The sequence below is a fragment of the Polypterus senegalus genome, chromosome 1 (assembly GCF_016835505.1).
Source record: "Polypterus senegalus isolate Bchr_013 chromosome 1, ASM1683550v1, whole genome shotgun sequence".
NCBI lineage: Eukaryota > Metazoa > Chordata > Cladistia > Polypteriformes > Polypteridae > Polypterus > Polypterus senegalus.
The window spans coordinates 226,611,121-226,638,004 of record NC_053154.1 but is presented as its reverse complement, the minus strand read 5'-3'; the positions used below and the strand labels follow the sequence as shown (position 1 = coordinate 226,638,004).

Below are 26,884 nucleotides of genomic sequence, written 5' to 3'. Positions count from 1 at the left end.
ATCCGTTCCCATGAAAAAAAATCCTATTGTTATTGGCATATTATACATTGATGAGTTTGTATAAAATTTAAACACTGCTTAATACTAAAATACATAAATACAAAAGCAATGATGAAATAAATGAAAATTTAACCTCACTTTACTTTTTAATAATGTCTTTGTTTTTCACAATCGTAGATGTCGTCGTTCTCGGTATACAGTATGCAGCAGCCATGTCCCGGATACGCACGCCACCTTCATACTTTTCAACAATCAATTAAAATTTACGTGAAAAAACACAAAATCATGTTGTGATGATGCGGGTTTAATGTATGCTCCCATCTGCTGTCTGGGAGCCCTTGAACCCTACACCGTCGGTAATGTTACTGATGAGCTTAGCAGTGAGGCACAACAAAGCACGGGATGGTGAAAAAGTGCAAAGTGCTTTTATTTAAACAATCAACAAAACAAGGTGTTCAAATTAAAGTGCAGTGTCCAAAGTTCCAATAAATAAATCCATAAAATCAGAAGTGAAACATGGAGGTTAAAAACAATAGAAAAAAAGCCTTCTTAAAAACAACGAATACAGCAGGAAGCATTCTTATAAAAAAAAGGGGGCGGCCCCCCTGCTTCTCTCGTCTGGGCTTCTCAACAGGGGAGTCGCCTTACTTGCAGCTGACCTTCACTCTGCCTACTTCAGCTGTTCAGTTCACCTCTCCGATCCCTGGCTCTGACAGCGACTTGGGACAAGTTGCCCAAGTCCCGACTCCTGCTGCCTTACGCGGAGAGTCATCCTCCTTCTGGTCAATCCCGGTCCATGATTACTCAGCGGGAGTGACCACTGCTACTATTCCCCGGGTGTCGGCCCAACACCCAGGCTCACTGTTCAGATGCAACGCGAGCGCACACACGCGCTCTCTCTCTCTCTCTCCCCTCCACTGCTTCTTCCTTTTTCCTGCAACCTCCTGTCCGTCCGTCTGTCGTTTCTTTCTTTCTTTCTTTTTCCTCCCCTTCTAGCCAACTCGCGCTTCTATTTATCAAGAGGGCATGGCAGCTGAAATCAGCAGCCTCAGGAACAATCATGAATGCGGATGGTCTCTCACTTGTGCACTTAGGTGAGAAACGCCTACATCACGAATCGCCCTGAGAACCGCTTCAGCCACACAACCACCACGCCCCCTCACCAAGCTGCGAGCACAGTGATTATTTATTTTAAAACTGGCCTTTGACAGGAGCTGTGGATCCGCTATACCACACACGTGAAAATTCACAGAGAGTTATAGCGCGGGTTGTTCACTGAATGCTAGCAACTTGCACACTGACGCTCGTGAGCAGTCGTGGCTTTGTCTCGAGAGAGAGGTTAACAAGGGTAGCGTGTTCTAGCACGCAAGTTGTATTCCAAACAAAGGTTGTATACCAAGCAAAATTTTCCGGGTCCAAACAGGACGTATAGCAAGTTGGATTTATTCCAAAGTGGACGTATACCGAGGTACCACTGTATCTTTCATTAAAGAATGATACCAGGAAGTGAGAAATTGTTACAGCATTAAACATTTCACAACACAACACAAAACTTATTTCTTAAATGCTGAAACGCGTTGCCTTTATTGACCAGTCACACTAGTTGTCCAAGACCTGGAACATCATAACTAAAAAATGGGATGTGCTGGATGAAAGCGGTTTTCAGATTTGGAGTCAACAAGTGAAATTTGTTAAAGTACAGATGAAAGAATCTCATTAGCAAAATGCTTGTTGATCAAGTATTATAAGTCCTTGTCTGTGTTCTTGGCTAGAGCATAGAATATTCTAATTGCACTAACCATATGTTCAACTTTTCAAGCACTAATGAGCTGAACACCATTGAAAACTGGGGAAACATGTCTGAAATGGAGAGGGATGATTTTTGTGGATCATGTTTTGTTTTCTTGGTTTGAGCTCGTTGATTACACATTCAAAATTTTCTTCCTTTGACCTTGCTTAGCTTTACTGCTTCCAACGTGGCACAACCTGGGACTATGCTCTGCTCATCTGCTCTGTCTTTATGTATTTCAATAAAACCAGTTGCCATCATATATATGGTAGAACTGCTGAGCAAGTCTAAGAAACATTATGCACAAGAACTGCTGAGCAAGTCTAAGAAACATTATGCACAGTGTGTTTAATGGACAGGTTGAATAGAGTAAAAAATTGACCCTCCAAGTGTTTACCCTGGCAATTTTAAAATAAGAAATAACTGTAGTTATCAATTTAAAGATTTCAATTAGTAACATTGCTTTTGTTGTTTTAATTTATTTATATATTTTTTTAATGTGTCCTATGGGTGTCTCTGGCAAGTCTTAACAGTCTTGTTGTTAAACAATTTTATTGCTGAGCAGGAAATCAGTGAAATGTATAGCACTGAAGAACCAAATACATTCATCATTCAGTTTATGTTCCAACTCTGTGCTAGTAATTCAGTATAGCGTGTCGCTTTATTACTACTTAAGTCTTTGGAATGCATTTAAGCTATAACATAGCAGGTTTACTATCCTCTTCTCTCAAATATGGTAGTCCAGGAGTCATCGGAAGTTGTAATGAGAGAGTTTATCTTTCAAATGGCATTTTAGTATATTAGTTGAATTCATTTATACAACGTGTCATATTACAGTATATGTTACTGCACCACCACACACATTTTTGCAGGTAGCTATTTTAAAATGCTTTTAGGTATAAATTTTATAATGCTTTCTGCAGTATGTAAACTTGAGGACATGAAATATAACTTGTATAAACTAATTTCTCATTTCAGACTTTTCATAAATACTTTCATATGAGGTAGATTGTTAAATTAGTGACTGGCTAGGAAGTAACATCATTTTTGGTTAGTATTGTTAGATTGCAGTATCCTGTCCCACTTGGTCTTCAGGATGGTTTACAGTCAACATGGTTAAGGGTTTTTGAATAAACCTTTTAAAGTTATTACTCAAAAATCATTGCTGTCCTGTTAAATTCTTTTAAATATTTTCTTTGTTTTTCTTTAATATAGGAAGTGAAGACAAATTGCACAATATTTCAGTAGTAGCCTGGAGAACAGCGAATGGATAAATCTACCTGTGAGGCTATTTCCAGGTGGCTTTTATATGTGGCCTCCAGATGACTTGTGCTGGAATGGATCAGAACACACAATTGAATTACCATGGTAATTTTTTTACCCGCGCAGTTGGAAAAGACGATGAGAGTTAATCATGTAGCTCAGAGGGTTCCAGACTCAGAACTGGTAAGAAACAAAGTACTTCAGAAATGTTAAACATGTTTCTGCGCACTTTAGAGACCTTTGTCAGGTAAAAAATGGTATTCTGACTAGCTTGTACTTAGCTTCATATTATTTGTAGAAAACCCATGTGTTTTAGCATTATGTATCCATTTCCTCTTTCCATTGGTCTGGTCCTTAGCTGTGTTGGCTCCCATTTTTGTTCCTGGAAAAAACGTGGGTGCAGAGGAAGGGAAGACCTTGTTACTATATTGTCATTTGAGACGTGTGTGTGTCTGTGTGAGAAGGTGTCCTGTAATATCTGGCACCAAGATGTTGGTAGCATAATCTCTAATGCCTGTAAGTTGCGAGGTGGAGCTGCTATGTATTAGACTTTCAACACATCCCATACATGCTTGATTGGATTAAAACCTAGGGAATATGGAGACCTGGGCAACACCTTGAACTCTTCATCATTTACCATTCCTGAATAATTACTGACAATTATAAAATTATCTGCAAATTTGTGCCACAGTAGTCCTTCTTTTAGTGCGTACCAGATGCAATTGGTTTTGTTGACACCTTGCATCAATGTTTGTTGGTCCCCAAATGTAGTATTAGTGGTTTTTGATTTCTCCTCCTTGGGCCACTTACTGTAGATACTTGCCGTAGCTGGCTCTGAGCACCCCTCAAGCCTTGCCATTCCTGAACTGCTTTGACCTAATTATTTGGTCATCACGATTTGGCCCTTATCAAAGTAACTCAGGTCTTTACACCTGCCCATATCTTCTACATTTAGCACATCAATATACAAGTACTTAATGTAAGTTTATCGTCTAATATATCTGTGACCTTGACTTGTGTTTGTTGCTACAAGGTAGTCAACATCATTTGCTTCATATGAGAGTAGCCATAATGTTTTGGCTCATCAGTGTATGTGTGTGTGTGTCTATATATACAGAATATATATATATATATATATATATATATATATATATATATATATATATATACACACACATATACAGTGCATCCGAAAGTATTCACAGCGCATCACTTTTTCCACATTTTGTTATGTTACAGCCTTATTCCAAAATGGATTAAATTCATTTTTTTTTCAAAAGAATTAAAGGAACACTTTTTAATCAGAGTATAGCATAAAGTCAGTGAAACTTATGGGATATTAATCTGGTCAGTTAAGTAGCAGAGGGGGTTGTTAATCAGTTTCAGCTGCTGTGGTGTTAATGAAATTAAAACAGGTGCACTAGAGAGGCAACAATGAGATGACCCCAAAACAGGAATGGTTTAACAGGTGGAGGCCACTGACATTTTTCCCTCCTCATCTTTTCTGACTGTTTCTTCACTAGTTTTGCATTTGGCTACAGTCAGTGTCACTACTGGTAGCATGAGGCTATACCTGGACCCTACAGAGGTTGCACAGGTAGTCCAACTTCTCCAGGATGGCACATCAATACGTGTCATTGCCAGAAGGTTTGCTGTGTCTCCCTGCACAGTCTCAAGGGCATGGAGGAGATTCTAGGAGACAAGCAGTTACTCTAGGAGAGCTGGAGAGGGCCATAGAAAGTCCATAACCCATCAGCAGGACCAGTATCTGCTCCTTTGGGCAAGGAGGAACAGGATGAGCACTGCCAGAGCCCTACAAAATGACCTCCAGTAGGCCACTGGTGTGAATGTCTCTGACCAAACAACCAGAAAGACTTCATGAGGGTGACCCAAGGGCCCCATGTCCTCGGCCCAGCAGCATGCAGCTCGATTGGCATTCGCCATAGAATACCAGAATTGGCAGATGCACCACTGGTGCCCTGTGCTTTTTACAGATGAGAGCAGGTTCACCCTGAGCACGTGACAGAAGTGAAAGGGTCTGGAGAAGCCATGGAGAACATTATGCTGCCTGTAACATCATTCAGCATGAGCAGTTTGGTGGTGGGTTAATGATTGTCTGGGGAGGCATATCCATGGAGGGTCACACAGACCGCTACAGGCTTGACAAAGGCACCTTGGCTGCCATTAGGTATCAGGATGAAATCCTTGGACCCATTGTCAGACCCTATGCTGGTACAGTGGCTCCTGGTGCACGACAATTCCTGGCCTCATGTGGTAAGAGTATGCAGGCAGTTCCTGGAGGATGAAGGAATTGATACCATTGACTGGCCACCACACTTTCCTGACCTAAATCCAATAGAACACCTCTGGGACATTATGTTTTGGTCCATCCAATGCCACCAGGTTGCACCTCAGACTGTCCAGGAGCTCAGTGATGCCCTGGTCCAGATCTGGGAGGAGATCCCCCACAACACCATCTGTCATCTCATTAGAAGCATGCACCGATGTTGTCAGGCATGTATACAAGAACACAGGGGCCATACAAAGTGCTGCGTACAATTTTGAGCTGCTGCAATTAAATTTTGGCAAAATGGACTAGCCTGCCACATAATTTTTTCACTCTGATTTTTGGGGTGTCTTTGAATTCATGGCACTGTAGGTTGATTATTTTCATTTCCATCAAACGATGTGGCATCCTTTCATTCCTAACACTTTACCCAGTCTATATCAGTATAGATATCCAGGAGGATTTCTTTTTCCCATTGAGATCTGATGTGTTTTCAAAGTGTTCCTTTAATTTTTTTGAGCAGTTTATGTATGTATGTGTGTGTGTGTGTGTGTGTGTATATATATATATATGCGTGTGTGTGTGTGTGTATATATATATGCGTGTGTGTGTGTATATATATGTGTGTGTGTGTGTATATATATATATATATGTGTATATATATATGTGTGTATATATATGTGTGATATATATATGTGTATGTATGTATATGTGTGATATATATATGTGTATGTATGTATGCATATATATATATATATATATATATATATGTGTGTGTGTATATATACAGTGGGTACGGAAAGTATTCAGACCCCCTTCCATTTAAGGATTATGGAGGGCACTGTGCTCTTGGGAACCTTAAGTGCAGCAGAAATTTTTTTGTAACCTTGGCCAGATCTGTGCCTTGCCACAATTCTGTCTCTGAGCTCTTCAGGCAGTTCCTTTGACCTCATGATTCTCACTTGCTCTGACATGCATTGTGAGCTGTAAGGTCTTATATAGACAGGTGTGTGGCTTTCCTAATCAAGTTTAATCAGTATAATCAAACACAGCTGGACTCAAATGAAGGTGCTCTCAAGGATGATCAGAAGAAATGAAAAGCACCAGAGTTAAACATATGAGTGTCACAGTAAAGGGTCTGAATACTTAGGACCATGTGATATTTCAGTTTTTCTTTTTTAATAAATCTGCAACAATTTCAAAAATTCTTTTTTTTGTCAGTCAATATGGGGTGCTGTGTGTACATTAATAAGGAAAACAAATTAATTTAAATAATTTTAGCAAATGGCTGCAATATAAAAAAGAGTGAAAAATTGAAGGGGGTCTGAATACTTTCCGTACCCACTGTATATATGTGTATGTGTATTGTGGTTCCCCAGCCGGGATGCCCAGGAGGACCAGAGGAGGGCTTGTGCCTCCTCCAGACCGCGAGGGGGCGTCTGTCCTGGTTATGTTGGGGGCCTCGGGTACAGGGCTTGTAAGCCCAACCCTGTAGGGGCCCGTGGCCACCGCCAGGCAGCGCCCAGGTGCCTGAGGAACCCTGGAGCTCAGCACTTCCGCCACACCAGGAAGTGCTGGGCGAAGACGACAGGGGACACCCGGACGGCTTCCGGGTGTGCAGCCGGCACTTCCGCCACACTGGGGTGTGGCTAGGACTGATTGCCGGGAAGCAGCTGGAGCCCATCCGGGTTCCCATTTAAGGGGCCGCCTCCCTCCCATCAGAGACAAGAGTCGGGTGGAAGAGTGGCAACGTCTGGAGAAGGGAGGAGGCGGTAAGAAAAGAGAGAGAGAGAGAGAGGAAAAGAGAAGAAGAAAGAGAAGGCATTGGAGTGGCCTGGACTGAGGGGTATTGGGGATTAGTGAGCGGAACTGTAAATAGGAAAATGTAAAATAAATGTGTGTTTGTGGGTGACATTAACGTGTCTGTGTCCGGGGCAAGGTTCACAGTATATATATATATATATATATATATATATATATATATATATATATATATATATATATATATATATAATTTCTTTATATGTACACGTGCACACACACACAAACCATTCAAGTTCAATGAATAACCTGAAGTAATATGAACAGTAGTATGCCTGCATAATTCCTCAGTGTGACTGACTGCCAGAATTTTCTTGCTTTAGTCATTCTAGTGTATGCTCAGACCAAAGTGTATGTATGTATTTATATATTTATTTATCTATTTTAAAGAGCTCCTGTAAAAAGTTGTTTCCCCTGCAGAATCTATCTTATCTATCTATCTATCTGAAGCATTATTTGGACAATATTGTACAATATATTGTTAACATAATGGCAAGATAAAAGGCAATTACTAAAAAAAAGGCAGACAGAGCATTAATTACCATTAAAATTGTAGGTATTTTCTTTAAAGAAATTGCAAAGAAATCTAAGGTGTTAGTGAATACAGTTTTCTACACCACCAAAAGGAACTTGGAAACTGGAAGAAACTCTGACAGGAACAGGTCTGGCTGAATTCTGAGAGTCAAGAGCTTGCACGATAGGCACTTCACAGGACAAAAGCTTCAAGAACAGCTTAACAACTATGCAGACTCTTTATTTCCAATTGTTTATTTATTTAGTGGTTTAATTTCATAGACTGGCAACTACTCCTGGCCCAGACAAGCCTCTTTTTCTTATTTTGTAATTTTAGCAGTGGCTTTCTTATTTCCACTTAACCAGTCAAACTTGCAGCTCAAAGTCTTCTGTGTTGAAAGTTAACACTTGATTGCTTTCACCACTGCCAGTGTGAAGGGCCTATCAAACAAGATGTTACCTCTCTGAAACTTACCTAATGATTCTGCTGTGGCTTTGAATCTGTCAGACTGGTAATATATATAATACATGTGATCATGTATGGGAATTTCATTTTAATGTAATTTCTTTTTTCTTTGTTTTCTTAAATGATCACTTTCATGAAATGAACATTATTACATTAGTGACAGGCTAAAAAGTAATAACAATTTGAGTTTCTTGCCTTTAAAAACCTAAACTTTCCACAGTTGCCACTTCTCTTTTAAAGAGTTCTTGATCTATACGTTTTGTATTTAGTGAACAAGACATGGCTACATCAACACTTGCTGCTTAGAAAAAAACTGCTTGCACTTACGCATGTTTTACTTTTGAAAAGCAGAGGGTCCTATGTGGAATTTAATTCCTGCTCATCGTAGAGAAAATCATTCGAGTTAAGAGGAGAAATCTTACAAAAGTTGGATACTTGCTGTATTTGTCTGTGACTTCTGTACACTTGTCTTTAGGGTTTTTCTGTTGCAGCAATATATATTTTAATACAGCAGTCCACATTTAAGAATTTACTTTTGCCACTTTTTCTGTTAATTGAAAAGAGCCATAAAAATTAGTCATAACCAAACAGGTTAGGTGTTGGCAAACACTTGTACAGACATACAATGGATAGCACTTTAAACTCCAGATTACAAATGTATGCCGAGTATGTCAAGTATTCCTGGTCCATGCCCAAAATTTGAAAACGCGTGGTGGAAAAAAATTGCTGGATGACAAGCAGCATTAAATGCTGAAACAAGACCTTGAAGAAGCCAGCAGTGATAAAACATATATCAATATGGAGTTTAATGTTAATTTTGCAAGTCAATAGCCTCCCTAAGAATGCAAAATTAACTTCACTTTTTTATTCACTTTTAACATACTGCTGTGTATTATTCTTCATTGTGTTTATAGTGTGATAGGGGTTATTAATGTGCAGGAAAATAATCTGTGTATATTTCTTAGCAGTTCATGTTTGGCTGAAGGCCATTGACTGGCATTGGTCTATTTCTTGACAGTCCTTCTCCTGACATGCTAGTGTCTTTGAAAGCTAAAATTTTCAAATTTGAATTTGTTGCTTTTTATGTTAGAATACAGTGGGTTGGATGATTTTTTTTCACTTAGATGTTACTCCATGCTTTATAGCCCTTCATGTACTGCCATCTCCTCTGTTGTTTTGTGTTTCTGCAGATACAATTACTTTTCAGACTTTTTCACACAGTTGAACATTGGTGCTGAATGCCAGATTATGAGTAAGCATGAAAAATGCAACCTTTTAAGTGCAGTTAATTAGATTCAAACAGCTTTTGGGGTCTTCACTGGATTTTCTGTCTTGAAAATCTAGTTTGTTGTGTTATTTTGATCAAAGTTAGGGGTGATGTCATACAAAATATTGAGTTACTATAAACTAATTGCATTTCCCACTAAGAAAGTAGTGTTAATGCATTACAGCTTTAATTTTTATACATTAATCCCTCCTCGATCGTGGGGGTTGAGTTCCAGAACCCCCCGCGATAGATGAAAATCCGCAAAGTAGAAACCATATGTTTGTATGGTTATTTTAATATATTTTAAGCCCTTATAAACTCTCCCACACTGTTACATTATTAGAGCCCTCTAGACATGAAATAACACCCTTTAGTCAAAAGTTTAAACTGTGCTCCATGACAAGACAGAGATGACAGTTCTTTCTCACAATTAAAAGAATGCAAACTTATCTTCCTCTTCAAAGAATGCGTGTCAGGAGCAGAGAATGTCAGTGAGAGAGAGAGAGAGAGAGAGCGCGTGACAGAAAAGCAAACAATCAAAAAATCAATACGTGCTTTTAAGTATGCCGAAGCACCGCGATAAAGCGGCATTATTTAGAGGAGCGTCCGTATCTTCTAAGCAAACAGCCTCTGTGCAAACAGGCCCTCTGCTCACACCCCCTCCGTCAGACGCAGAGAATGTCAGAGAGGGTGAGAGAGAGAGAAAAGCAAACAATCAAGCACCGCGCAGGAAGCATATCTTATATAATTGAGGAGTTTTAGTTAATATGTAATACATGCTCTGATTGGGTAGCTTCTAAGCCATCCGCCAATAGCGTCCCTTGTATGAAATCAACTGGGCAAACAAACTGAGGAAGCATGTACCATAAATTAAAAGACCCATTGTCCGCAGAAATCCATGAACCAGCTTAAAAATCCGTGATATATATTTAGATATGCTTACATTTAAAATCCGCGATCGAGTGAAGCCGCGAAAGTCGATGCGCAATATAGCGAGGGATTACTGTAATTATATATACATTATAGTTAAGGACTTAATTGGAATTTTCTTATTTCTGCCATGCATATGTTTCTAAACAAATAAATGTGTAAATATCTTGAAGGGTAGGCAATTCTGTTTCTTCTAATTTTTGAGGAGGTGAGCACAGTTACTCATTTTGCGTCCTCTGCTTGATGTTTTTCACTACACATGCTCACTAGTTTCATGCAGATATAGAGTACATTGAATTTTACCATGCTGCCAGATCTCTACTTAAAATGTGTCTTTCCATAATACACCATATAATTGTTTATTTACATCAGGATTGTACCAAGATCAATGTTGTCGTTTTTTTTTAAGAAATAAAAATGTGGAGTTTTAATTTGAAAGATAATGACTAGAGATTTTAATTCTAGTTTAAGGAAAACAGGGTGAAGAAAACTGGTGTGTGTTGGGTAACTTTAATGATTAAATAGATCATCGCTTTATCAAGAAGCCCATGTGGAATTAGATTTACTTGGGTAAAAAAGTTTTTCATATCCAGCCAAGAGAACATTGTAATGGCGCTTTTCCACTGCATAGTACGGCACAGCACGGTTCAGTACAGCTCACCTTGGTTCGGCTCAGTTCGGTTTGCGTTTCGACTGCAGTTTAGTACCGCTTTAGAGTGGGCGGATTATTCACGTGTCGTATAGTTGCGCGCTCTACTGCTCGCTCTTCATTTTTTTTAACTTGTCCCTACACTGTTTGTAAGTCCGATGGTAGCCATGTGCGCCCAAGAGCTTAGCGACCTCCTGAAAAACTTTTTCATTCTGCGCCGCCATCCAGCTCTCGCTGGATCCGCCTCGCTACCAACGAGGAACGTATGTACTTCCTCAATAGACCACGAAACAGCCATTTTTGGTTAAAACAAAATGGTGCGTCCGAACCTTCGCTGGCTGTGCTAAAAATCTAGCGGGTCTGTTGTGTCTCGTGTCGCAAGTTCAGTGACGCAGTAATGACAATTTTCTCCGGCCAATCAGTGACCAGCAGAGTTTACACGTCACGTTTTGGTAACGGTTCGGCGTGCTTGGAACCTTGGCTGAGGTGGTACTATAAAAAGGACCAGGTACTGTTTCCAGTGGAAAACCCCCCAAAAGTGAGCTGAACTGAACTGTGCCGTGCCGTACTATGCAGTGGAAAAGCGCCTTTAGTGTCGTATCGTAAAATGTGATGTATTCTGACGCATATTTTGTTTGTGTTGTCACATCTTTTTAACATTCCCAAAAAATGGGTGAGACTTGTCTGTTTGCAAGTTAACTGAACCTTTAATTGTTTAAAGTTAGAATAAAATTTATTTAAATTTATAGATATAAATATAAAATTAAAATTTATTTAAAGTTAAATGTTAACATGGCATTTTTGATAGTGTAAAATGCACGAAAATGGGAGAGGCACAGCAGTATAGGCATATCCATAGTGTTGCACAATTAGCAGGTAGTTGACCATACCCAATCAATAAGTGTTCTCTTCCTGCGGCTACTCTAGCAATACCTTAAGTATTTGAGGGGTTAAGTCAATTTATATTTTTAATTAGTAGGATTTATTTTTCTATTATTGCAAGATATGTCTGTACTTGTTTGTCCATATGTTTGTAATGACACTAGAATCAGACTGATGCTAAAATTTTCGGTAACTTCAGTACTGATACCAAAATAATACTGAAACAAACAACACATAACTTTGTATTTTTCAAAAAATAAACTGCAAAACGAATGGTTTTTCCCACAAAAAATTATTGACAAAACTGAAAACCAACTTTAGTAAAAGAACAGTTTTGCATAGTTTATTGTAACCAAGACCAACACGGTTACACATGCTGGATCACTCCTGAACAGCCAACTCTGCTACAGTCTCTCGATGCATGCAGTAATTTCAGCATTTTGTTACTCCAGACACACTATCCTGCAATGCAACAACTAAATTCAGTATTGCTGCAGCCAGGGGTGCCACTAAAGATTTTATGCCCCATGAAAGGATATCATATTGGGTCCCCAAACCAATGCTGTGTCACCACAACAACAAGCCATCATCCAATCAAAGCTTTTGATAACTTTACCTATGTAGGCTGGTATTGAAGTTGAATCCCATACTTATTAAGGCTGTCAAATTATACCAAAAATAAGGTTTGAATATTTAATTTAACAAAAAGATTAAGTATTTGAATATATGCAAACTTAGTTTCATGAGTCTATCTATTACTTGGTTGGTTTGCTTTTTTTTATACATTATATTAACGGTGGTAAAATCAACAGCAAAAGCCAGCAAAAAAATACTAATAAATAAATAAATAATAGCAATACTCAAGCAATTGTTATTGAAAATGTAAAAGCCACTAAAATCCCACATGGGTGCACTATGTGAAAGAGAAGCATCTACACCAGGGGTGTCAAACTCAAATACACAGTGGGCCAAAATTAAAAACTTGGACAAAGTTGCAGGCCAACCTTGATATATATTGAAAAAATGTCTATAATTAAGGAACAACAATAATATTAATAATAATAATTTCCTTCAGTTAAAATCTAACCATTCAAGTCCATGCCTTGGAGTGGCAAGGAAAAGTGCATAAAGAAAACATTCATTCAAGCTCAGTTTGCTACACTCTGATCTACTCTGATGCACACTGGTCCAAGCCAGATACCTGGCATCTCATTTTTGGATATAGTTCATCAATGTTTGGGGTCAGGCTCTGAGCTGAGGAAATCATCAGAATTGAGTGGTGTTCATCAGTGAGACGACTCCTGTGTGTTTCCTTTATCAAGGACAATAGTTGCTCACACAGATATGTGCTGCCGAACATAGAGAGCATTTGAGCAGCTTGGGTATGGAGCTGGGGCATTGTGTCAGGGATGTAACGTGGAAACTGTGCAGCGCCCACAGAGTCATACTTTGACTTCAGTGTGTCAGTACATTGAAGTTCAATCAGCTCCATTTGGAGGTTAGTTGGTGAGCTTTCCACGTTAACTGCAAATGGATTACTAAGCAGTTCAAACCTACATTTCTGGGCATCAAAGTCGGCAAATCACCGGGTAAACTCTGCGCTGAGTAAGCGGAGTTTTTCAGCAAACTGTGCACTTGGGAACACGGTGGTAGAGATCTGCGTTTTTATGGTTTGGCAGCAAGGAAAATGGCCCAGGTTTCCTCGCAGCATCTGAGTCTCCCACAGGCACAATTTTGTTTTAAAAGCCCTCACTGCAGCGTATATGTCTGTGATGACATGGCCCCATGCTGTAGGTACAGTACATCGAAATGGCTCGTGATGTCACAGAGAAATGCCAACTCAGACAGAAACTCTTTATCTCAGAGCTCTACTGTGTCTTTCCCTTTGCTTTCTAGAAACTGACAAATTTCCTTATGCATCTCGAAACATCTGTTCAGTACGTTTCTTCTGCTTAACCATCTCACCTCTGTGTGATATGGCACAACTGCGTATTCCAAACAACACTCCTCCAGAAAACACTTGAACTGGCGGTGATTCAAACCTTTAGCTCTTATAAAGTTAACTGCGTGTGTTATGGACATGTTCCATGTTCAGGGGTTTGCTATACAACGATTCCTGATGTATGATGCAGTGATAAACAGTTAACTCACCTGCACAGTTCTCCTCCCGCATCTTTCCCAAATCCTGGCCACCAATCCACTCTTTTGACCGCACATTGCGAGCGCACCATCTGCCGTTAGTCCCACAAGTTTATCCCAAGGTATCCTCATTTGAGTTACACATTTGGAAACCTCTTCAAAGATTTCTTTTGCTGCATTGATTTTAATCCCAAAAGTTCCTCCGTAATAGACAGATTTGAGTCCACTCCGCGGATGAAGACTGACAGCTGGTCAGTATCACATGTGTCGCTGCTCTCTTCCACAGCAAGGGAGAATGTAGTGAAATATTTTCCCTTTTCCATCAGCTGTTCATGTAGATTTGTGACAAGATCACATACATTCATGATCAGGTACTGTATTTCTGCTAAGGCTCACATTTAAAAAATGCTTGCCTTTTATCTGGGTACATGACGGTGCAAACTTTAATCATGCACTTTTTAACAAACTCTCCCTCATTAAAGGGCCACGCTGATTTTCCAATCTCTCCTCCTACAATAAAACTAGCCTTTACAGCAGCCTCACTTTGTGAAATGGCTTTTGTGAACATAGTCTGTCATGAAACCAAACTTCTTTTCATCTCCTCTACTTTCGGGTGCTTTTGCACTATGTCCAGGTCCTTGTACTTGTCGTGGTGTTTAGTTTCACAGTGTCTTCTTATGTTATATTTTTTGGTTATGTTATATTTTTTGGTTATAGCTACGTTGGCTCCGCACACATGACAAACAGGTCTGGCCTTTACATTTGTGAACAGATATTCTGCTTCCCACTTTTCTAGAAAGCTTCAGTTTTTTCACTTTTCATTTGGCTGTTTTAGGGAGGGGTGGCCCGATGTGACTGGTAGCATGAGGTCGCTAATGAATGTCAACAGAGGAAGGGGCGCTTGTGGGTCCTGATTGACACTCCAACGCACTAGCAGAGCATTCTGGGATTTGTTGTATTAACAGTGCTTGCGCTGTCTACCCGCAGGCCAGCTCTAGTAGTATTTGGTATTTTCAGACCAAATATAATTACACCGCGGGTCTGAATTTGACATCTATGGTCTACACAGTTGCTGTATCTTACCTTCCCATAAAATCATTTGCAAAAAGGAGCTTCAATTCTTGCAAACTGCATGGACTAGCACCACAGTTTACTACATTATTATTCATATATTGGCTTTTTTCTGTGGTACATCTGCAAAGCATGAATCACTTATGGCACTGTTGCATAGGTACTCCAGACTTCAAATGTTAGGAGTGCTTGAAAACATCTATGAGAACCAAATGATGTGATGAAAAAGAAATACAGTGATCCCTCACTATATCGCGCTTCGACTTTTGCGGCTTCACTCTATCGCGGATTTTAAACGTAAGCATACGATGTGTGGCAGAAAAGTAATGAGACTGGCAACACTGCAAGCGATCTGGCAACGCTGCGCAGTTGTCCTTGATAGAGCACGTGTATCAGTACCCTCCCATAGCTCAGTGCAAGTTTCAACTCCTTGCGTTAACTACGTTGATTTTTGTGACTGCTATTAGCGAAGTTGTGTTTTTAGTTGTGCGTCACGCAAAATGGAACAGCGGAATTTGGAGCACCGTTGTGCCATTAAACGGCAAGTGTGACGTTTGAAAAGTTAAAACAGGCCTAAGGGGAACATTCTTTATCCCAAGCTCAAGTTTTTCGCTGGCACAAATCATTTTTGGAAGGCAGAAAACACGTTGAAGATGAACATCGTTCAGGGAGGACTTCAACTTCGAAAACCAATGAAAACATCGAACGTGTGAACACTCTTGTGAGAGCAGACCGTCATTTAACATTAAGAATGTTGAGTGAACAGTTAAATTTGAACAGATTTACAGTTCATCAAATTTTGACTGAACATTTGCACATGCGAAAGGTCTGTGCCAAAATGGTGCCGAAAAACTGCCTTCTCCATAACAGAATTTTTGACCTCAAAAGACATTCCTGTGGTTCCCCAGCCCCCTTATTCACCTGACCTCAGTCCGTGTGACTTTTTCCTTTTTCCTAAACTGAAAAATGTCCTCAAAGGACCTCATTTCGGGACTTTAGAAAACATCCAAAAGAATGTAACGGACATGCTGAAGACCATACCGGTTGATGACTTCCAGCTGCTACCAACAGTGGGAACAACTTCTCCATCGGTGTGTAGCTGCCCAAGGGAACTACTTTGAAGGGGATAACATTGATGTTTGAAAAAAATAAAAACTTTGGTAAATAAAAAATCAGTCTCATTACTTTTCTGCCACACCTCGTATCTAAATAGATATCACAGATTTTTCGCTGGTTCGCGGATTTCTGCGGACAGTGGGTCTTTTAATTTATGGTACATGCTCCCTCAGTTTGTTTGCCCAGTTGATTTCATACAAGGGACGCTATTGGTGAATGGCTTAGAAGCTACCCAATCAGAACATGTATTACGTATTAAAAAAAACTCAATGATATACGATATGCTTCCTGCACGGTGCTTGATTGTTTGCTTTTCTCTGTCTCTCTCACTCTCTCTGCGCATGACGGAGGGGGTGTGAGCAGAGGGGCTGTTTGCACAGAGGCTGTTTGCCTAGAGGATACGGACGCTCCTCTAAAAAATGCTGCTTTATCGCGTTGCTTCAGCATACTTAAAAGCCCAAAAACACGTATTTAATTTTTGATTGTTTGCTTCTCTCTCTCTCTCTCTCTGACATTCTCTGCTCCTGACACGCATTCTTTGAAGAGAAGATATGTTTGCATTCTTTTAATTGTGAGAAAGAATTGTCATCCATGTCATGGAGCACAGTTTAAACTTTTGACTAAAGGGTGTTATTTCATGTCTAGAGGGCTCTAATAATGTTAACAGTGTAGGAGAGTTTATTAGGGCTTAAAATATATAAAAATAACCATACAAACATATGGTTTCTACTTCGCGGATTTTCATCTATCGCAACCCCTGCGATAGAGGAGGGATTACTATACAAACCGGATTCCAAAAATGTTGTGACACTATACAAATCGTGAATAAAAACTGAATGCAATGATGTGGAGGTGCCAACTTCTAATACTTTATTCAGAATACAACATAAATCACGGAACAAAAGTTTAAACTGAGAAAATGTATCATTTTAAGGGAAAAATATGTTGATTCATAATTTCATGGTGTCAACAAATCCCAAAAAAGTTGGGACAAGGCCATTTTCACCACTGTGTGGCATCTCCCCTTCTTTTTACAACACTCAACAGACGTCTGGGGACCGAGGAGACCAGTTTCTCAAGTTTAGAAATAGGAATGCTCTCCCATTCTTGTCTAATACAGGCCTCTAACTGTTCAATCGTCTTGGGCCTTCTTTGTTGCACCTTCCTCTTTATGATGCGCCAAATGTTCTCTATAGGTGAAAGATCTGGACTGCAGACTGGCCATTTCAGTACCCGGATCCTTCTCCTACGCAGCCATGATGTTGTGATTGATGCAGAATGTGGTCTGGCATTATCTTGTTGAAAAATGCAGGGACTTCCCTGAAAGAGATGACGTCTGGATGGGAGCATATGTTGTTCTAGAACCTGAATATATTTTTCTGCATTGATGGTGCCTTTCCAGACATGCAAGCTGCCCATGCCACACGCACTCATGCAACCCCATACCATCAGAGATGCAGGCTTCTGAACTGAGCGTTGATAACAACTTGGGTTGTCCTTGTCCTCTTTGGTCCGGATGACATGGCGTCCCAGATTTCCAAAAGAACTTCAATCGCGACTCGCCTGACCACAGAACAGTCTTCCATTTTGCCACACTCCATTTTAAATGATCCCTGGCCCAGTGACAACGCCTGAGCTTGTGGATCTTGCTTAGAAATGGCTTCTTCTTTGCACTGTAGAGTTTCAGCTGGCAACGGCGGATGGCACGGTGGATTGTGTTCACTGACAATGGTTTCTGGAAGTATTCCTGAGCCCATTCTGTGATTTCCTTTACAGTAGCATTCCTGTTTGTGGTGCAGTGTCATTTAAGGGCCCGGAGATCACGGGCATCCAGTATGGTTTTACGGCCTTACGCACAGAGATTGTTCCAGATTCTCTGAATCTTCAGATGATGTTCTACACAGTTGATGATGATAGATGCAAAGTCTTTGCAAATTTTCACTGGGTAACACCTTTCTGATATTGCTCCACTATCTTTCTGCGCAACATTGTGGGAATTGGTGATCCTCTACCCATCTTGGCTTCTGAGAGACACTGCCACTCTGAGAAGCTCTTTTTATACCCAAACATGTTGCCAATTGACCTAATTAGTGTTTATTGGTCTTCCAGCTCTTCGTTATGCTCAAATTTACTTTTTCCAGCCTCTTATTGCTGCTTGTCCCAACTTTTTTGGGATTTGTTGACACCGTGAAATTTTGAATCAACATATTTTTCCTTTAAAATGATACATTTACTCGGATTAAACGTTTGATCTGTCATCTACGTTCTATTACAAATAAAATATTGACATTTGCCATCTCCACATCATTGAATTCAGTTTTTATTCACAATTTGTTTAGTGTCCCAACTTTTTTGGAATCCGGTTTGTACTTTTATGTGTGCATTAGTGCCTGTAATGGACAAATGCATAAACAAGCTAAATCACGTCATTATTTTTTCACCCAGCTAAGTTGCTTTTTGCTCCTTCTGGTATAATTAATAGATTTATTCTCATAAAAGAAAAAATATTCTTTAATCCAAATATTATTAAAAAAAAATTAATAATTCTGAGCAATCCAGGTACTAGATTTGCATAGGTTTCTGGAAGCATGACAATCAAAAAAAAAAAAAAAAAGTGTTGAATTTCTTCTGGTTAAGAGTGACAAAATGTGCAATTAATATGTATAGCTAAAAACATTTCACTTAGAATTAACTTGGCTAAATTTTATTAAGAATTTTATGTTGGATTTTTCCTTTTGTAATACAGGATGAGTCTTAGAAATTAACCAATATTTCTGCCAGTTCATTATATCTTTAATAATGGCCCCCCCATAAAGTATATAATTTTTGGATTAACATGATTTCTTAAAGACATGTGAATCCTGATAAAGTGCCAGTAAATATACCAAGAAGGCTTAGGGCAATTGTGTGATAATTCTTACATGAATATAAAACTGAATATAAATATTCACTGAAATAGTGTTCAAAATAAATTCAAGAAAAGATACAGTGAAGCCATAGTTTAATATAAATTTGTGGTAATGGATTACCACAATCAATGCCAGTTAAATCCAAAATAATAATAAACATTGTTCTTAACCCAAGTATTTAAAAATAAAAGCTAATTTTTATACAAAATGCACCTATTATTCCAAGTAGTCAGTTTATTTTATGAAAAGCAGTGTGAAAAACATAGTTTTACTTGTCTAGTGTTTCAGCATAAGAATTTGACAAACGACCTGGGAGCGTTTTACATTCTAATTCACACTGAAGAAGAAAATTAAGACCACCACATCTCTTACATGAGAATAAGGGTTCAAATTTGAAATGCACTCACTTAACTGCTAAAACTAATAGCTTAAATTCTGTAAAATAAGTTTGAGTGTTTACAGGGAAATAACTAAGTTGGCAATGTTAAAAAGCTGTCCAGCATTAAAGTCATTAGCAGCAGAAACATGTTTTTTATTTACTGTGATAGCACATTCTTTATAGATTACTTAATAATAAGCATATATATGCCTGCAGGACTTTATCAAAATTATATTTTTTGATGTGTTGGTTGATAGGTTAAAATGGATGATCCTTTAAACCAGTTAGTTTGCACCAGATATGGAGAGTGGAGTAACATTAATAAACTGACCTTTCTCCTGGAAAAATTGAGTGACAAACTGTTTCCCTCTCTTCTGTTGTTTAAGCCTTTCTTCCCTTTCATTTTTTTGGAACCTGAAATTTGGTTGCAATATTTCAGTTAAGCAAAACATAGATATACCTAACATTGGCTAGCCAGCTTGTGGATTTTACTGTTCTATGATTCAAGTTTGTGAGGACCAAGCTGAATCATTCTGGCCAAAACAGAGGGAGAATATAGTATAGAGACTGCCTGAATTGACGCTTTTACCAAAAAAAAAATTGTTTCTAAATTATAAATAAATTATTCTTTTAAATTTAATTTAAATATCTGGCTGATAAAATTGTGTCCAGTATTTTTGAGGGCCTCTGTCAGACATAGGTCCTTAGATTAATTCTAAATGGCTGCAGCAGTCATATGGTCACTAAATAGTAATTTTTATTCAGTACATTTTTATGTACATTTTTTATTAAATAAAATACATACATTAAAAAACTTTCTGTACATAAATAGATACATTTTTTACGAAATTGTATTGGTAGGCAAATGTGACTGGATAGGGGCCCTAGTCACCCTGTGGTACCAACCATGCCCTAAGCACTTATTCTCAAAATTATTCTCAAAAGAAACTACAGAAGATTACACCCCTTGTAGTGCCACGAAAGGTGACTGGTAATGGGGTAAAGACCAAAGCTGCACTTCTTTTAAGATGGCCAAATCTCACAAAAATGTTTTCAGGAAAACAACATACTGTTTTACAATATGTAATTGGCAATTTTTTTTTACCCCCTTTGGACACCATTTGAAGCCACAAGAAAAGACACTGAATTTTTTTCTTATTTCCAAATTTCTGTTTCTGTACTTAGCTGCACATTTTTATTGCAAATTAATACCATGATTGTGAGAAAGCTTCAACTTTCTTCAACTAATTTGCGGCCCATTATGCGTCCGTGATTAGAGTGGAGCCCAATCCATGACTGACTCCCACTTTGTGCCTAGTGTTGCTGCAAGTTGAATTAGGCGTGTTCAGCAAATTAATGGATCAGTGTGAATGAGTTGAGTCTCTGCAATAAGCTAATAGCAAATTTTATTCTTTTTGATTACATTTTATGCTGATAATTAACCTTGCAGGAAAAAATGCTTTTTTACATACTTTCTATATAAGAAGAAACACAAAATGTTACCCACTAAAATACTTTTTGGAATCATCTAAAGCACCTTACATACTGTATGTTCCCGTTTACTTTTAATTGGACATCAATATACTCATTTGCTACAATAAACTGAAGTCCCACTTAACTAAGCATGAATTACTTTAGAAACCTGCAGTCTCAAAATTCCAGAAATTCAGATTTGATTGTAGGCCTGGTCATTGCCTATGTGGGTTTTCTTCTTTGTCCCATAGATGTATGTTTTAGGTTTATTGGTGTCCATATTGTGAATAAATTTTAACTTGAAAGACTGATGTGTGATCTTAGACAAAGTCATACTTTCTGCCTAATGCCACCATATGACAAAGTTATGGAAAATGCAGTTTATGAAAATGGGATAAATTAATGAATGAAGACATTTATTAAAATTGATGAGGGGAACTGTTTCATATACAGTAACTGTGGTTGGTACTGCTAGGCAGGCTTTTAGACAATGTTTCAAAATGACCTTTCAGTTTTTAGTCCATCATTCACCTTTTTGTCTTGTCCTCAAAGTGTGTAAAACCTCTCACTTGCTTCTCCCTTTATTCACCACACTGTGAAATTTTTCTAAAGTAGTTTACCTACGTACCAATGTAGAGGCTCAAATGCATTAAATACAGGGGAGAAAATGACTGTATGGTGTTAATCAATCTATCTTTGCAGACTCTTGTGCTTTAACTTTGTTTAGTATATCCTGTAAGATTTAAAATCTGTCTTTGTCCCTACATATTTTAAGAGTGGGTGGAGAGCATTTTCATTTTTATGAAATTGATTGCTTTGCCTTCTATTCTTACGGGGATCATTAAACAGTTTTCCTGTTGACCAGTCATCATTTATAATATTTACTGTGGCCTTCAGTGTTGGCCTCTCAAAGTAATTTTTTCTTTTCCTTTTTGATTGCATAATATGTGATGTTGACCTGTTTTCTAAATGTAGAGGTAATCACTGCTATTGCGGATTGACACAGTAGAGGCATTAGGTGCAGCTGAGTGAAAATTAGATAACACTCCTCTATTTGTCAAGCTGTCCAACTGTCTGTCACTCACAAAGTTCTTAAATTACAAGCCTTGCTGCAAGAACATATTGATTTAAGATTACAGATGAATGTTACCCTCTTACACTAACTGTGAGCCATCCAGGATGTTTTGTCTCTACATTTACTCATATTCTTTGAAATCATTATGCATTAGAGGCTTAGTGTGTTATATATGTAGTGTGTGTATAATATATAATAAAGGCCTTTTCCTATTTGCCAGAGTGAAATATATGCCTGGCTGCCCAGTTTAGCTGTGTGCACCCCAAGGCACAGTGTAACTCAGCAGATGTTTCAAAGTATTGTGAGTTCAGAAGAAAGCAGCTTGCATGAACAGATGGTGTCTGCTGTATTTTTCTTTTCATTTTGCTCCACCCTAATTATATATTTTCAGGTTACATTGTTCGTACACATTTAAAAAATATTTGAAACAGATCGGAGAGCTAATTCTTTTTAATAACCTGTAAGCAAAGTAAAAGGAAATCTCACATTTTTCTTTGCTTTTTTCCTTTAGTTTTAAATTATGCATTGTGTTTATTTACTTTTTTACTTTGTAAGTACATATTTTATTAAATTCTCTTTGCTGTAACTGCTTTTCTGTACTTCAAGACTGCTTGCCAGCTGCTGAATTTTACTGTGCAACTAATGAATAAGTGCTAGAAATAAGATGACCATCTAATGTGAAATAATACCCAATTGTTTGTACATTACCTCACATATGAGCAGTCTGTTTTTTGCATGCATATTATATATTGCTTGCTCAAAGTGGGTCAAGCTTGGGGTGCAATTCATTAGGGCACTTGGAGAACTGCAGCAGATTAATCTGTACATTTTCCAGGAAGGATTATTTGATCCAGATAACATTTATTTTGAAGTAGTATCTTGATTTAGATGACAAAGTTATTTTGCAGGTCAACCAGCTAACTATGAAAACATGCGTAATAACTAAAAAAACTTGATGGGGTTATTAATACTGTATTTTAAAGAAGTAAAGAATGTGCCCCATAGTGCATGCTGTCATCCTCTTTTTTTGAGCTTGTAAAATCACTGATATATTTATTTTTATGTGTGTAACACACACATGACTCATGAATGCAATCCACTAGAGTACCCAAAGTGTCTTGGATGTTTCTTTTTTAAATTTAGTCAGAGGCCTCTAATATCTAGTTAATTAAAGAACCACATCTGCGAATAATCTAACCAATAACAAAAAAGAAGGAGAAGACAAAGCAGCCTAGAAGTGTGTCTGCAATCCATACTCCCTTGATAGTGGCAAAATCCAGTCTTTTATAGTAGTTGCTTGGAAGCTCCTTTAAATTAGCCAGCATGTTATAGAAATAGCACAATAATGAGAAGGTATTGGGAGATATGTAGTAATTTTGCAGTAGTGTCTTTTGCATTGGAGTTCCTATGCAAACATTGCTACCACATAGATTCAAGAGAATTGCTTTCAGTTTTGTCCAAGTCTGTGTGTGTTTGGATTTTTTATGTTGTTCCTGTGTCTAATTGGATTTTCTCAGGGTAATTTTAGGTGGATTAGATTCAACCCAGTAGAAGTATGTATGTGTATAAATGTGCCCTGTGATGGATAGGCTTCATGTAGCCCCCAGGACAACAAAATACCCAGAACCAGATAAGTGAGTGGATTATTTCAGCATCCATAGAATGCTATATTTGAAACTGAGGCTTGAAAACAGAAGAGTATTAATAGTTAATTTATTGGAATTTAATACATTATTTGTGTGTGTGTGTGTATCGGATTATATTTTTTACATGTACTGCTGTTTCTCAAATAGGTTTATGCTACTTCCTTCATACAGTAATATACAGTGCATCCAGAAAGGATTCACAGCGCATCACTCATACAGTAATATACAGTGCATCCAGAAAGGATTCACAGCGCATCACTTTTTCCACATTTTGTTATGCTACAGCCTTATTCCAGAATGGATTAAATTCCTTTTTTTCCTCAGAATTCTACACACAACACCCCATAATGATAACGTGAAAAAAGTTTACTTGAGATTTTTGCAAATTTATTAAAAATAAAAAAACTGAGAAAGCACATGTACATAAGTATTCACAGCCTTTGCCATGAAGCTCAAAATTGAGCTCAGGTGCATCCTGTTTCCCCTGATCATCCTTGAGATGTTTCTGCAGCTTAATTGGAGTCCACCTGTGGTAAATTCAGTTGATTGGACACGATTTGGAAAGGCACACACCTGTCTATATAAGGTCCCACAGTTCACGTCAGAGCACAAACCAAGCATGAAGTCAAAGGAATTGTCTGTAGACCTCCGAGACAGGATTGTCTCGAGGCACAAATCTGGGGACAGAAAAATTTCTGCTGCTTTTGAAGGTCCCAATGAGCACAGTGGCCTCCATCATCCGTAAGTGGGAGAAGTTCAAAACCACCTAGACTCTTCCTAGAGCTGGCTGGCCATCTAAACTAAGCGATCATGGGAGAAGGGCCTTAGTCAGGGAGGTGACCAAGAACCCGACGGTCACTCTTTCAGAGCTCCGGAGGTCCTCTGTGGAGAGAGGAGAACCTTCCAGAAGGACAACCATCTCTGCAGCAATCCACCAATCAGGCCTGTATGGTATAGTGAGTGGCCAGAAGGAAGCCACTCCTTAGTAAAAGGCACATGGCAGCCCGCCTGGAGTTTGCCAAAAGGCACCTAAAGCACTCTCAGACCATGAGAAACAAAATTCTCTGGTCTGTTGAGACAAAGATTGAACTCTTTGGTGTGAATGCCAGGCGTCACGTTTGGAGGAAACCAGACACCGCTCATCACTAGGCCAACACCATCCCTACAGTGAAGCATGGTGGTGGCAGCATCATGCTGTGGGGATGTTTTTCAGCGGCGGGAACTGGGAGACTAGTCAAGATAAAGGGAAAGATGACTGCAGCAATGTACAGAGACATCCTGGATGAAAACCTGCTCTAGAGCGCTTTTGACCTCAGGCTGGGGCGACGGTTCATCTTTCAGCAGGACAATGACCCTAAGCACACAGCCAAGATATCAAAGGAGTGGCTTCAGGACAACTCTGTGAATGTCCTTGAGTGGCCCAGCCAGAGCCCAGACTTGACTCCGATTGAACATCTCTGGAGTGATCTTAAAATGGCTGTGCACAGACGCTTCCCATCCAACCTGATGGAGCTTGAAAGGTGCTGCAAAGAGGAATGGGCGAAATTGGCCAAGGATAGGTGTGCCAAGCTTGTGGCATCATATTCAAAAAGACTTGAGGCTGTAATTGCTGCCAAAGGTGCATCGACAAAGTATTGAGCAAAGGCTGTGAATACGTATGTACATGTGATTTCTCAGTTTTTTATTTTTAATAAATTTGAAAAAATTTCAAGTAAACTTTTTTTTACGTTGTCATTATGGGGTGTTGTGTGTAGAATTCTGAGGAAAAAAATAAATTTAGATCATTTTGGAATAATGCTGTATCATAACAAAATGTGGAAAAAGTGATGCGCTGTGAGTACTTTCCAGATGCACTGTACATTATGGAGGCTGGCTTTTTATTATTTTTATGTGACCTGTTCCTGAGACTGCTGCTTGTATATACACACTGGGAACATTGTTTTTTTTTACTGAAATAGCTTTGGGAACAGTACCGTACTTTAATAAATTACCAAACTGGGAAAACAACATAAAGACAATTGTTCGGTTTGGTGTTTCAGAGGAAACACAGGAAATGGCAGCAAAGAGTAAGTTTTGGGTATTACTTAAATGTTTTATATAAAAAAGTCCTTTCCACAGATGTGTAGCCAGTTAAGCACAGTGCCAAATGGCCTTTTTATTTTGTGTTTTAAAAAGTGCATTTCTCAAAACAGACATGGTTGAAAGAGCAGATTGTTTACAACATGTTGCTCTGAGGTTAACTAATGTCTTCTGAGTAGAAACTTTTCATGTGGGATCTTTAAGTGTAAAAAATGAGCAGATCTTTCATCAACAGTGTTTTACCAGGAGAAGAGTAGCAAAAAGTCCTTATTTAGTTATAATTACAAAACCAATCATACACTGGCTTTGTCAAACCTAGAGCTACAGGGAGCCAGAATCTCTGCTGAGACCACCATATACAAGACCATAACCAACACCAGATGTGAAGCCAGTCCAGACTTATTTTAATACTATGTACATTTTTTGTATTAGACATAGATTGCCAATGGTGATGGCATGTACAAGTACAAAATAATTGTTTGACCCACTCTGTTTTGCTTTTAATAGGATTTATTCACAATTATATTCACAAGTCTTTTTCCAGTGATGTATTAAAAAAAAAAGGCAAATCTACTGTGATTCAAAGTAAAACAGATCCCTGCACAGTGGTTTAATTCTACTTACAAATATAAAGCACAAAACATTGATTGCTCAAGCATCAGATGCAAGGCAGGAACAATCCCCCGGGAAGGGCTCTAGTCTATTGCAGAGTAAACACACATACTATAGGGTCAATTTAGCAATGCCAGTTCAGTTAAGTTTATTCAGGTTGTGGTTTACAAAGTTCGGTACAGGATTAAGTGTTGCATTGTCATAACTCCCCAGCTGCTGCGAGCACTGAAATGAGTAAGTAATGTATCCTCGCCTCAAGATAACAGGACCAAGAATCTGTGATAAAATTATTTTTCCTAGTTTCCTTCCATTATCCAAAAGATACTTTATAAATACGAAGGGCATGTAACTTTTGTTTTTTTCCGGTTGCGGTTATGCGGTTGTGCGGTTATGATGTCTTCGTTGGAGTCCATGGTCATACAGTGTCACTAGTAGGATTTGAACCCACAACCACAGGGTTTAAAGTCCAACTGGCCTTAACCACTATGACATAATACCAGCATTTCTTATTGACACCC

The 26,884-nt window shown here is 38.7% G+C and overlaps 1 protein-coding gene across 13 annotated transcripts in view; it reads left to right on the top strand.

Annotated features, from left to right (window-relative positions):
* The window catches only part of fam53b (family with sequence similarity 53 member B), a 184,217-nt gene that overhangs the window by 70,501 nt on the left and 86,832 nt on the right, over positions 1–26,884 (top strand). For all 13 annotated transcript variants that reach the window (XM_039769681.1, XM_039769657.1, XM_039769629.1 and 10 more), the window contains one exon: positions 3,005–3,235. In XM_039769681.1, coding sequence (XP_039625615.1) covers positions 3,155–3,235 — 81 coding nt within the window. In that variant the 5' untranslated portion in view covers positions 3,005–3,154. The remainder of the gene's footprint in view (positions 1–3,004; positions 3,236–26,884) is intronic.